Source organism: Pan paniscus, chromosome 8, assembly GCF_029289425.2.
Source record: "Pan paniscus chromosome 8, NHGRI_mPanPan1-v2.0_pri, whole genome shotgun sequence".
Lineage (NCBI taxonomy): Eukaryota > Metazoa > Chordata > Mammalia > Primates > Hominidae > Pan > Pan paniscus.
The window spans coordinates 127,596,171-127,610,562 of NC_073257.2; the positions used below are offsets into that span (position 1 = coordinate 127,596,171).

Here is a 14,392-nt window from a genome sequence, read left to right on the forward strand (position 1 = left end):
GATCTGCCCGCCTTGGCCTCCCAAAGTGCTGGGATTATAGGTGTGAGCCACTGCGTCTGGCCCCTATCCCTTTTAAATTAAACTTATTTTCATGAAGACTTACAAATGGACAGATGTCAGGCAACCCTTCCATTTTCTTGACTTCAAAATTTAATTACAAAGAATCACACCTGTAAGAAGTACTATTTTGTCTCCCATGATGTTTAAGTAGGAATGGATAGCATGGATATGTAAAGTTAAGGAAGATTTGCTAATGAAGATTATTCATTTTCTCTGACATTTCCTAAATTAACCTAAACAACGACAGCCCATGCTTAAAAGGACCATACTTGTAAAAGTAAGGTATATTTTATTTAATTCCTGTCAGCAGAAACCTTTTAAAAATACCTTATTACAAGGAAATGATGGTGATGCTATCAGGTCATGTAGTTTCTACCCCCCTGCTCTTGTTAATATTGACAATTTCCAGAGTTCCATGAGACTGATTTTACATCGAAGTTATGATCTACAATCAGTATGTAAGGCTGATATCTTTAAGAAACAAGATCATTCAGTATAGAGTATAGGTGGCATTGCACATACACCAAAGTTTACAGAAAAAACAAAGTTTGAGAACCAGTGAGCTACATGAAGAAAACAAATAAATGAAATGTTTCCAATTAAATGTCTGAGCTTTGAACTAATTCTGCCTTGAAGATAATTTTCAAATTCTTATCTAGCAAATAGGAATGTGTCAGTAATTCTAAAGTAGTTTTGCTGGCTTTTAGAATTTGTTCCCTTTTGTTTTAAGCATTAATATGAGTTGATTGATTTATTTCTTGAAATAACTTAAGGAAGTAGAGTTACATTTTGGTTCAGGATGAGGGGCTGTTAGCTTCTGAAGACAGCAGTAAGTTAATGATTGAATCCACTGAAATTACAGGAAAATAATTAAAGTATCATCTATTAGTGCCAGGTTCATAGACTTTTCCAGTCCTCATCTATTTGCCCTTTAGAGGTCTGTGATCTGCAGGTTGAGGAATCTCTGGCCTAGAGGTTCTGTGAGGTTCCTGCCAGGTCTAAAAATCTGTGGAGATTGTGTCTTGGTCATATGAATTATATAATCAGTGTTATCCAGATGACAACAAGACCCTCATTTGTTGACATAATTTAATCCGTTATTTTGACCTTTTGGTTTAATTTTACTTTGAGTGATAACGTATTTACTTTGATACACATAGTCATGCTTGTACTTTCTACATACATTGACATGCATATGTACTATATATGCATGGGTATATACATATATATAAGCTTATTGTATTAGTCCATTTTCACACTAATGATAAAGACATACTTGAGACTGGGAAGAAAAAGAGGTTTAATTGGACTTACAGTTCCACATGGCTGGGGAGGCCTCAGAATCATGGTGAGGGGCCAAAGCACTTCTTACATGGCAGCGTTAAGAGAAAATGAAGAAGAATCAGAAGCAGAAACCCCTGATAAACCCATCAGTTCTCATGAGACTTATTCACTATCATGAGAATAACACGGGAAAGACCAGCCCCCATGATTCAGTTCCTCCCACTCAGTCCCTCCCACAACACAGGAGATTTCTGGGAGATACAATTCAAGTTGAGATTTGGGTGGGGACACAGTCAAACCATATCACTTATATATGCTATTAACATTTTAGAGGATATTTTGAAATCTATATTTTAATCAAAGATCCAGAAACATTTTCCATTTTTCCTTTGTCTTTCCTCTGTCTGGTAGCAGACTTGATGACAGTGAAAGGTAGGTTTAGGTTTTGGCACATTACTGCCCAAATAGCAACCCCGAAAAACTGAACAACCTACCTGGAAAATCTGCTGTGGCTCTTTGACAACATTTTGCTTTTGAATAATGAAGAAAAAATAACTAATCTTAAGGTTTTATGGAATCTTGCATTATTAAAGTCACTCAAGTTTACTTTGCAAGTTAATACAAATATTGCAAAAATACCATTTGACAAAGAAATTTCAAAAATCATTGGAAATGAATATTATCAGCCAACTCAGTGAATACTTGTCAGTGTTAGACAGGTAGAATTTTTTTTTATTTTTAAGTTAACACATTATGTCAAACACAGCATATTGCCGGTAGGTCAAAGATTATAAAAGCCTAGAAAAAAAATAACAACTGTAACCTGAATAAAGATGTTTTTCCAAACCACTCCGATAATGACTAACATCACTATCTGGGAAAATTAACTTCACACTGGAAGACTGAAAGCAAAAGATTTCCAATATTTTTCTGAACAAGAATTTGAACCTTGTGCCTTGAAGATTCAGTTATATAAAATGGTAGAAAACCATGCTTTCCTAATTTAATGATACTAAAAGTTCTTGCCACTTCTCTTCTTTACACCATCCTAACATCAAAAGAACAAAAAATGATTTTTTACTTGTATTACTGTATGTTAAGTATGTTTGTGTTAATTACAGAAACCCTCTTATTTCATGAATTGTTGCATAATCTTTTCTTCAGAGGCTTTATTTTAGTTTGTAGCTCAAAACTAATGACAAAATCATTTTGAGTGCTCTTTTTATACCTTTCCAAATTGTTTTGAATATAATTGCTGTTAGAAATATTAATGCATTGTGATGACTTTATGGCAGTTTTTTTCTATGATCTTTGCAGTATTGCCATAAGCTAGATGATGAGGAACAATATGAAATCTGATATTGATTTGCAAGACAGGTCCACAAAACATCCCCATTCTAAAAAAATAAATGTCTACCTACTTTCAAGGAGAAGACATAAATTCTAGAATATCAAAGGACATATAAGAGTTTTAAAAGTTTATGCATAATTAGAGTCAGTTTTATCATAACTTGCCTTTACCCACATTTGGATGAAACAGATTCTTATACTATATTTTATTCACTCATTCATTGTTCATTCATAAAACACTGTTGACTATCAACTAAGTATTGTGGGGAATGAAAAACAAAAATAGGCTTTTGCCTTAAAGAAGATCCCAGAAAAGCATGGAGACATAAAGAGATGGTGCCATATTAATATCACAAATAATTCATAGAAGAGGTGATCATTTCAAAGTTGAGGTGAGGTAGAAGGACATTTGAAGGTGGAGGAGAGAATAGATAGGGAACCTATGCAAAAGAGTCATGTAGTAGGAGGTATGAAGACAATTGCAGGCAGAGTTAGTCACTGCTTTGTTTTTTATGTATGTGTATTTTTAAGGAGTATTATCCTAAAGTCATTCAAAGAGTTGTATGCCTTGTGGTATTTGGAAAGGTAGCTAGTATGAAGTTTGGGGAATGATACCGTATTTGAAGTAATAGTATTAAGTTGAAGAATTATCTGTATTCGTATTTGATAGAATCACTGACTCTACCTGACTCTACCTGGTTGTCAAATTTAAGCGTAGATATTCTTTTCTTTTGTATTTATTTATTTATTTATTTTTGAGACGGAGTTTCGCTCTTGTTACCCAGGCTGGAGTGCAATGACGCAATCTCAGCTCGCTGCAACCTCCACCTCCCGGGTTCAAGTGATTCTCGTGTCTCAGCCTCCTGAGTAGCTGGGATTATAGGCATGTGCCACCATGCCTGGCTAATTTATTTTTATTTTTATTTTTAAGCAGAGACAGGATTTCACCGTGTTGGTCAGGCTGGTCTTGAACTCCTGACCTCAGGTGATCCACCTGCCTTGGCCTCCCAAAGTGCTTACAGGCGTGAGCCGCTGAGCCTGGCCTGATTTTCATATCATTTTTAATTCCATGGTTTGTTTTATAAGAGATTTTGAATAGCAAAACAGTTATTATGTACAACAAATAAGATAGTAACATCTCTTTAATTTTTAAATTTTCTTCACAACAATGTTTATGGCAGTATGATTATAATCTATTGTATTATGATCAATTTGTTCTTTTGGCTTTATTGTTCTGCTGAATAATTGGCAAGAGCAGATTAGTTATAAAACAGACACATCTGCTATATGGCTTCTTATGGGTATACAAAATGTTAAGCTTCATTTTGTATAAAACACAATCCTGGAAAATCTATTAATTTTCAAAATTTCTTAAGAAAATACGATACAGTTTTTCCTAATTTTCAGGATGAGTTTTTATCATTCTTAGTCACAAATGGTGGAAGGCAGTTCCAAATCTAAATTCATTTTACCACAATAATGACAGTTTCCAACTGTCTCATAAATTTGCAACATTTGTTAAAAGGGAGACTAGTAGAGCAAAATGTGTCACTGTTGCTGAAGAAAATGGGCCTGTGGTAATTAGTGTGCCGTCTTCTGAGACAAAAATAGTGCTTGAAATTTAACATTATAATTGTACCAATTAGCAGTTATTGAGTGCTCACAATGTGCCAGCCTCTGTGTGGAACAGCCCAAGTGTGTTATCTCTTTAGTCTCAACCTTATGACTTAAAGATACTATTGCTATTCCCATTTTATGGAGAGAAAGAATGAGTGAAAGGTCTCAGTAATTAGATTATGATCCAATCGCTGGTAAGTGCAACAGCTGGGATTTAAAACAGGTCCTCTAAGGTATAGGCATAGTGTAGGTACTGTTATTATTTATAATAATAAATAATAAATAATAAATAAATAAATGTAGGTACTGTTGTTATTTATAGACGAAAAAAATTGAGGCTTAGAGAGGTCTAAATAATTTGGTTAAGCTCAAACAGCTAAAAAGTGGAGAAACTGGTATTTAAAAGTAGGACAATTGTTAAGAATAGGGGAGGAGGGCAGAAATTAGTTGCAAAGATAATCACGATTTACTCCATTTGATTATTTTAGGGCTATCACACTAAAGCAAGAGTGCTATGAGGGAAAATGATGTTCTCTTCCTAAATTTCACAGTAAGAACATTTGCATTAGTCTCCCAAAGGCAGAAACTCAGCTGTTTCAGCAAGGACTCTCTAACTAGTCTTCTACTAGGTGACGCAGAATAAATTTATTTGTCTAATTCTTTATTTGTAATTTTACTGACACACTATATTGTGCCCTAATTATTTCCATTTTACCAGATTTGCTTTACAAACTATAGTAGTAAAGTCCTGGGCAAGAAGAATATTTTTCTTTTTCTTTATATAAAGTAATTTAGTAGACATTCAGTTCTTAAAAACTGATAGAAACACAAAGCTCAGGAAACAAACTAGAATTTTTAAATATACTTTTGCATTCTACAAATTTAAAAATCGAACAAAAGTATCAGTCACTGATTTTTTTATGAGTTTTTGGGAGTCACAATAATAGATTCCAGTCCATGGAACTCTATTTTTTGTCAACGATTGTGAGTTTGGAATATTTGTTGATTTATATTACAATATGTGATATTGAGTATTCATTAATTCTATTTAGTAGACCTTATACTTTTAGATGTAAGGAAAAGGCAAGATGAGGAAAAAGAAGCTGTTCATTTTGTCTAGCAATCACTTGTCATATGAGATGCCGTTTATATGCTGAGGAGAACAAATACAAATGGAGATAATTGATAATACAAATCTTAGAAAATTGTGTTCAAACACAAAGTGGAATTTACAATTTTCTCAAGACTTTTTGTACATGAGTATAGGAAGGGTAGATTGTATATTTGTGTGTGTTGTCTGGGCATGTTGCTGTGTGTGTTTTTACAAAAGACGAAGAACCTGGTGTCTTCTGCATTTACTATCCCTTAGCATTTGAGATAACATTATGTTTGCATTTTGCACAGACATACTATTCAGATCAATTTCCCATTCCTATTGAGAGAGGCCTAAACAAGATTCTATTTGCCAGGAGCTGTATTTTTAATAATATAATTTTGAAGTTATATTAAAGTGAATAATTTGATAATTCAGATCACATTCACTTTTTACTTTGAATATGTATTTTTAAAATGAATTTGTTACTTCAAAAAAATGTGATCTACAAACTTAAATTGTCACTTATTAACAGTTGCATTATTTCTATCCCATATTGTCATGTGAATGTTCTCTTTTTAATAATAAAAACCAGGTATTAAAACAAACATTTTAAATAATAAACTGTCATGGCAGTTTATTATTTAAACTTCTGCTTAAATAAATAAACTTGTGTTTAAATAATTTGGCCTGTGTTCCTTTATCATCTACAAGGGAACTTTATGAATGTTCACTCACAGGACTACATCCATTTACATTCAAAGACTAGTAGTTAACATTTTAAGTAAATGACAGAGAATCTTTAAAAATATCTGTGAATAATGAAGCCATTCATTGTGTTCAAGGATTTTGCCTTTCTTCAATAATACAATTTTTTTCTCATTTTAAAGAGTATTTAATTGCATCACACGTCCTATTTTAATATTTAATAATAATTTTATTAGCTGTATAGAATGAGAAGGGCAAGAATTGCAATATCTAGTGCTGGTCACCAATTTTTTTTATCATGACTTAATGAATATTATAATTACAAGGAGAGGCAAAAAGATAAATTAGCTTAGTAGTTGGTTGGGACTTGCTAGTTTATTGGTTTTAGCTTGGGCACAGCCCAGAATAGTCACAAAGAGAAAGAAACAAGTATCTGGGGGTGCTGTAGAAGTCCTTGCACACAGTTTCTGCACCTTACTAATCATGCCTCATTTTGAATGATAAACAGAGGCTTTGAACAAAATTATAAACACTGCCAATAATAATTCCTTCTGGTTCCATAGCAGTTCACAGGGGATTCTGATGACTTACAAAACTTAGTCTTGGCAGGTATATGTTCCTTTAATTTCTATTAATGCATTTTGACAACTTTTCATTATCTTTTCTTAAATATTTTTACTGTTTTTTTTTTCTTTTTCAGCTAAGACAAAAATCTGAGTTATTTTGAGTAGGAAAATTTGGCATAGCCGTCACTGTAATAACACTTTTTACTCAAGTAGCACCTCTCACCCGAGGCTTTCAAAGTGCTTTTGAGTACATTGTATTAGGCCTGCAGGATGGAGGTCAGGGGAAAAGTTGTTTGTAGGCACCGTACATTTAAAGCTTCTGTGGACATACAGCCAAGGCTACGGGGAGAAAGTAATTTTCATCTTTAGTATTCTAGATATGGATATCTGTATAAAATGATTCCTAACTTTTCAATGCCATTTGTTAAAAGAGGGAACCAGATATTGTTGAATTTCATGTGCTTTTAAACCTATTTTAAGATAAATCATTTTTAACCCCCTCCAGCAACTGCTTCGAGAACGACAGCAGATGGCCAGCCGTCCCTTTGCTTCTGTTGATGTAGCTCTGGAAGTGGGAGCTGAACAAACAGAGTTTCTGCGAGGGCCATTAGAGGTAGGAACAGCGGTGCTGAAAGAGGACCACTGTGCTTTGCATATTTATTATATTGCTTCTCTAATCTACATCTGCTTATGAAGCCAAACAGAGTCTGATTATCTACAGTTGACAAGATTCAGCTACATATGTTATGCCATTTTCAAGGCACATAATTTTGATAGTATGACATGAGCTGTAACCAAAGCCACTGGAGAATCTATTAGCCTAGGCAGGAGTGACAGACTGCTCACCTGGCAGCCTTTCTCTGACAGAGGAGCTGAGGGAATTTAAGATATAGGTATGATCGAAGAAACAAAGCGCCTGTATTTAGTCTTTGGAGTACTCTGTGCACCAAGTTAACAATTCACATCTATCTTTATTAACAAAGTTTACTTAGAAAAGGTACGAGTGGAGATGAGTTGCATTTTAATTACATAGCTTCATTTTTGAATGTTGAAAAGTGAATGTTTCTCACATATAAAATGAATATTTTTATTTGTGGTTAATTGCTGTATTATTACATTCCTTTATTGCAAAGGCAGAAATAGAGTATGATGAAACAGAAATCATTATATGCAACTAAATATGGTATTAGAATCCAAAAGTAATACATGAAGTGGTTTCTGAAAATAATAATCCCTAAAGATGCTAAATTCGGCCGGGCGCGGTGGCTCACACCTGCAATCCCAGCACTTTGGGAGGCCAAGGTGGGCAGATCACGAGGTCAGGAGATCGCGACCATCCTGGCTAACATGGTGAAACCCCGTCTCTACTGAAAAAAACAAAAAAAAAACAAAAAAAAAAACAAAAAATTAGCCGGGCGTGGTGGCAGGCACCTGTGGTCCCAGCTGCTCAGGAGACTGAGGCAGAAGAAAGGCGTGAACCCGAGAGGCGGAGCTTGCAGTGAGCCGAGATCGTGCCACTGCACTCCAGCCTGGGCGACGGACAGAGTGAGACTCCGCCTCAAAAAAAAAAAAAAAAAAAAAAAAGGATGCAAAATTCACAAATTCTGATTAATGACTATTCAAAGCATTATGATGCATACTAATTTAATTGTATGTTTATTACTTTTATTTACTTTTATATGTGGTAAGATATATTTAAGTAGAAAGGTTAAGAAACTGTAGAATTGAAACATTTTATTCTCTTTTTTAAAAATGTCTTTATTTGACTAATTTTATGTTGCCATATTCAGATTTTACTTTTTGTCAAGGAAAATAAAGAATGGAAAAATAGAATCATTCAAAAACCTAGGTATACATATAATAGATTCTGTCTGTAGCATTTTTGTTTTTTCTGAAAAAATAAGACAAAATCACAACTCATGGATGCTACTCAAAGGGTCAGTTTTTAGAGGAAATGAAATATTGGGTGCATGTTTCCCTATGATTTTTAAGACATTTTGTGTACTTGATTTTTTACTACTCTAGATCACAGGTTACCATGGAAGCTTAGAACATCAGGAAATTTGTGTGTATATCTTCTATTTGTTGGGGAAAAAATAACAAAAAAGAATGATTAAATGAAAGTTACAGCAAGTGCTCTAATTTCATTTTGGTTCCTTGTTTCAAATAACTTTTATAAAAAACCTTTCACACACAGAAAACTTAGACTATTTTTGGACTATTATAAATTCTTTTTATCCCCATCTGTTTAAAACATTCTTAAATACTGCTAAAAATCGAGTAACAAGAGAAAAAAAATGTAAGTAATGCACACATAGACTAAAGAAGAAAAGAAATAAGGAACTAGAAAATTCACAAACTCAAGGAACAAATATGACATAGACATATGTCACCATAGTTTGTCAGTTGCACGTTAATAGTGTTCAATAATGTATTGTTAGGTACCCATGTGTTCATAATCGTCATATCTTCATGTTCTATTTTTTCCAAATGTTGGTTCTTTCTTTATCATTGTGAATTTTTAACCTTAAATTGTATTTTGTAGAGTTAAAAAATGTCTAGCCCTACTTTCTTTTAGTCCATATTTTCTGATATTCCTTATTTCATTCTTTGATTTGCAATTTCGCTATATCCTTTTGTTTTACAACTATACTTTCTGGAAAAAAACTGTTAGCTTTTTTATTTTTTCATTTACTCTGTTTTTTATTGATGTTAACACTGACATTAACTACTGTTCTACCAAGGCTTATTTCAGCTACCCCATTTTGTGTGTGTGTGTGTGTGTGTGTGTGTGTGTGTGTGTGTGTGTGTGTTGTTACTAGCCTTGCTTCTTTTTGTTTTTTTTTTCCCAGCTTCTGTCCATAAACTGATTTTCATCTACTAAACAGAATATTGCATATTCTATTTTTATGTTGCTTATAGCTACCCTTTCCTTATCAAGATTCATAGTGATTTTTCCCTAGCTATGCTTTAATCTTATTAAAACATATTCCTCCATTGCCCATCTCAAATAAAATTAATACTTTAGCATGCTCTCAACTTCCCTCTGTTTCTCCTTCCATATGTTAATACCACCTGGAATTTTTATCAAAACGTTATGGATGTACTTCTTTCTTTACTATGGCCTATGTAAAGAACAATGAACTTTATTTGTTCTCCTTTACTTTTGATATCTAGTTGTTTGCTCATGCATTTCTTTTATTTTTCACTAAGATAACCTCTCTAAAAGATTTTTTTCAAAGAGAAACTTTGGGTCCAGCATGGTGTCTCACTCCTGTAATCCCAGCACTTTGGGAGGCCGAGGCGGGTAGATCATTTGAGGTTAGGAGTTCAAGACCTGTCTGGCCAATATGGTGAAACGCCATCTCTACTGAAAATACAAAAATTAGCTGGGCATGGTGGTGCACGCCTGTAATCCCAGTTACTCTGGAAAATGAGGCAGGAGAATTGCTTGAACCCAGGAGATGGAAGTTGCAGTGAGCCAAGATTGCACCACTGCACTCCAGCGTGGGCAACAGAGTAGGACTCCTCAAAAAAAAAAAAAAAAAAAAAAAAGAGAGAGAGAGAGAGAAACTTTGTATGGCATTATCTTTGAGAACCTAAATGCCTACCAATATGTTTTTCTCACATGTACAAAACAGTTTAATTGAATATGAAATTTTAGGTTCAAAGTTCTCTTCTCCAAAGCTTTAACCATTGTCTCAAGTCTGATGTCAATTTGATTTTTTGTCCTTTGTAAATGATCTCCATTTTCTTTTTGGAATTTTTCAGTATTTTCTCCTTTCTCAGTGTTCATACATTTTTCTCCAATGTGTCCATATGTGTGTGTATGTGTATATATACATATGTTTCTTATTTCTTCCCAAGTAATAAAAGATACACGTAAATTTACGTATTTGCTAGATCGGCAGTTGAGGCGGGAAGAAGTGAATGTTTAGGGTTATCTAGCCATCTGCTTTTATAGCTATGGGATTTCTTCCCTGAGATGAGCCCTATAATTACCCTGTCATCAGTATATTAGTCAGGGTTCTATAGAGGGACAGAACTAATAGGAGATATATAGTTGTGTATATGTATATATTCTATATATATAGGAGTTTATTAAGTATTACCTTACATGATCACAAGGTCCCACAATAGGCCATCTGCAAGCTGAGGAGCAAGGAGAGCCAGTCCAAGTCCCAAAACTGAAGAACTTGGAGTCCAGTGTTCAAGGGCAGGAAGCATCCAGCATGGGAGAAAGATGGACTAGGCCAGTCTAGTCTTTTCGTGTTTTTTTCTGCCTGCTTTATATTCTAGCCTCGCTGGCAGATGATTGGATGGTGCCCACCCAGAATAAGGGTGGGCCTGCCTTTCCCAGCCCACTGACTCAAATGTTAATCTTCTTTGGCACATCGTCGCAGACACACCCAGGATCCATACATTGCATCCTTCAATGCAATCAAGTTGACACTCAGTATTAACCCTCACAATCAGTCTCCAGCCTTAGGCTGGCACTTGACTGGTTCTGCTGCTTTCCTGCCTCACAGCAGGTGGGATCGGTAGCAATCTATCCAGGACAATGTGGACTGTGGCACATATTATCTCCATGTTTAAAATCAGGAGAGGGAACAAATGACTCATTCTGATTTGCTATTTTGTTGTCTGTGGGGTCATTTTTGCAAGTACTTGGTATAACATAAAGCATTATATTAATTGTTGCAATTCTTACTATTTTTATTTTTCACTCAGTTCTCTTAATAACTAGCATGCCTCTATTTCTTTTGTATGACTTTTTGCAGAAAAATAATTACATGTAAATTCTCGTTTAGGAAAGGCCTTTATATTTGGGGATCAAGATCTAGCTATTAATGTATGGTATTTTTATGGAAATAGCTTTATTGAAATATAGAACATATACCAATAGTTCTTATATTTATATTTAATATATATAATGTTCTAATATTTAATATATATAATGCACTGATTTTTGGTATATATACAGTTATGTAACCACCACCAAAGTCAATTTTGGAACCTGTCATCACCCCGAAAGAAACCCTATGCCTTTCAGCAGTCTCCCTACCCCACATTTTTCTTCAGCCCCTGCCCCCCCTACCCCACACCCATCTCCTAGCCCTAGGCAACGATTAATCTACCATCTTTACAGATTTTACTGTTTTGGACATTTCATACAAATAAAACTATATACAGTGTGATCTTTTGTGATTAGCTTCTTTCGCTTAGCATAATGTCTTTAAAGTTGATACGTGTTGTAGCGCCTGTTAGTGCTTCATTCATTTCTATTGTCAAATGATATTCCATTGTATGGATGTGGCACAGTTTGTTTATACATTAATTAGTTGATGGTTATTTGAGTTGTTTTCACCTTTTGGATACTATAAATGATGCCACTGTGAACATTTGTGTAAAAAAAATTGTATAAACATGTTTACATTTTTTTGGGTATATGCCTAAGGGTGGAATTGCTGGATTATATTGTAACTTTTTACCGCTTGTTGAAAAGTACTTTCTTTCTCCATTGAATAGTCTAGGGACCCTTGTTGAAAATCAATTTACCATAACCATGAGGATTTATTTCTGGAATCTCAATATTATTCTACCAATCTATTTATCTATTCTTATGACAGTACCACACTATCTTGATGACTCTACCTTTGTAGCAAGTTTTGGAATCTAAAAGTGTGAGTCATCCAACTTTGTTCTTTTTAAAGACTGTTTTAAAGATTGAATTTCAACTTCCTAGGTCTTGGGAATGATCAAAATGTTTAAATTGAGGTTGAAACATTATTTTTCAAAATTCCTTTACTTACACTATCTCAATCTCATTTGAGTCTTAAGTCAATCCTATAAAATAAGCAGAGCATATTTCATCTTTTTTTCTATTTACTATTGAGGAAACTGAGGCTCTGAGAGCTTCAGACCTATGCTGAAGATCACAAATTCAGTCACCAGTAGAGCAAGAACCAGGGTTCAAATCTCATATTGGCCTAAGGGTTTCTTTCCCACATTGCTTTTTATATATGCTGATTTTCGTTCAAATTGAGAAGACATCTTAGACCTTAATATATCTGTAGAATTTTTTTTGTAAGGAATAGAGTTACTTAAAGTTCATGTAGTATACTTTGATTCCAGGTGCTCAAATAGTCATAGATAATTGTGGATCTTAAGGAAGAACTTTCACTTGGAAAGTTATAGGCTGTCTTAGTATATCAGAGAATTCCAGCAGTTATCCATTGTAATCTAAATTGCTATAAAGAAATCAAAGTGATTTACTAAACTGCAATAAACTCAGCACACAAGCTTTCTTTTATTTTTATATTAGAAGTTTCTTATAAAAATAACTTTTGTAGTTTTGTTATGCTAATAAAGTAACAGTTCTGTAGAAACAAAGTAATTTAAGATTGTTTATTTGGTAATTATAGTCAAGTAGGCTAATTAATAATTTTAAAGACAATGTTTACAGCATGATTAATTTTTACCAGACTAATTATTTCATTAGTATTCTCTGTATATATTTTAACTACTTTATACCAGAATTTTCATTTTACAAATTTATAATGTTTTGATTCTCTCCACATATAAAGAAAATTATAGCTTTCGAGTACTATAAAGTGGAGTTTTCAAAAAGACACTGGACATGTAAGAAGCATACGGTAACCTAGAAAAAATTAATTTCGAATCTACTTTCTATTTGGTAGCTCTAACAGTGCTAATTTTGACATCACATTGAAGTTCATTCTCTGTTTATTGGGACAGTTCAGCCTCGTATCTTATGTAAGAAACCTCTCTCCCAAGGTGAAAAACGCATTGTTCAAGTCTAAGGCAGTCAAAGTGAAGCAGCTGTCCTATTAAGAGCATTGATGGCCTCATTCCTGGAGCACATTAAGCCCAGTCCTCTGCTCTTGGGCACAGCCAGTGGTCCCCCTGGTTCCTCATTCCTGTCCTGCCATATCCATGGACAGTAGTTCCAGTGACTGGCCTAAGCAGCTTATTTACTTTTCCCCAGGTTTCCTTTTTTCTTATAGCTGATTTGTGATATTTGATATTTTTAATTATTATCATTTACTATTAATATTCTGATTATGTAAAGAATACATCCTCATTATAGATAAATATTAATGCAGATATAATACAAATTAAAATATTTCATTATCCCATTACCGATAAATATTCAGTGCCAGAACTTTTATTTCCTTCCAATAACATTTTCATTTTGCATATTTGTATTTTTACAAAATTGAGAGCATATTTTATAGTGATTTTGCATTCTGTTTTTCTCAGTATTAGAATAAGAACATTTTTCACATCTAAGTTTGATTCAAAAATACATTTTAATTATTTTGTGGTATATCATCATTTATTTGCCTATTCTATTTTCAATTAGCATTATTCTAATTTCACACTATTATAAATAAGACTGCATTTCATTTTTGTATATAATTCGATCTTACTTTATGAAAAAAACCTACTGAATCAAAAGTTATTAAGTTTTAGGATCTTGAGGTATATTGCTTATTTACTTTCTAGAAATGTCGCTGTTCACACTATCTTTAGCAAAGTATGAGAATTTCTATTTTCGTGCATTCTTGTCAAAAATGATTGTTAGCGTTTTTGCAACTGTTAATTTGATACAAGAAATGTTACCTTCTTTCTTTTAATCAAAATTTTATTGTTAGTAAAATTGAATATTTTTGTATTGTCTGTAACCATT

General features: G+C 33.6%; 1 protein-coding gene across 4 annotated transcripts in view; it reads left to right on the plus strand.

Annotated features, from left to right (window-relative positions):
• The window catches only part of ATRNL1 (attractin like 1), an 857,023-nt gene that overhangs the window by 628,395 nt on the left and 214,236 nt on the right, over positions 1 to 14,392 (plus strand). For all 4 annotated transcript variants that reach the window (XR_008619833.3, XM_034931565.3, XM_008950947.5 and 1 more), the window contains one exon: positions 7,184 to 7,291. Coding sequence is in view for 3 of the 4 variants with exons in the window: in XM_034931565.3 (XP_034787456.1) it covers positions 7,184 to 7,291 (108 nt within the window). In the remaining variant the exon portion in view is untranslated. The remainder of the gene's footprint in view (positions 1 to 7,183; positions 7,292 to 14,392) is intronic.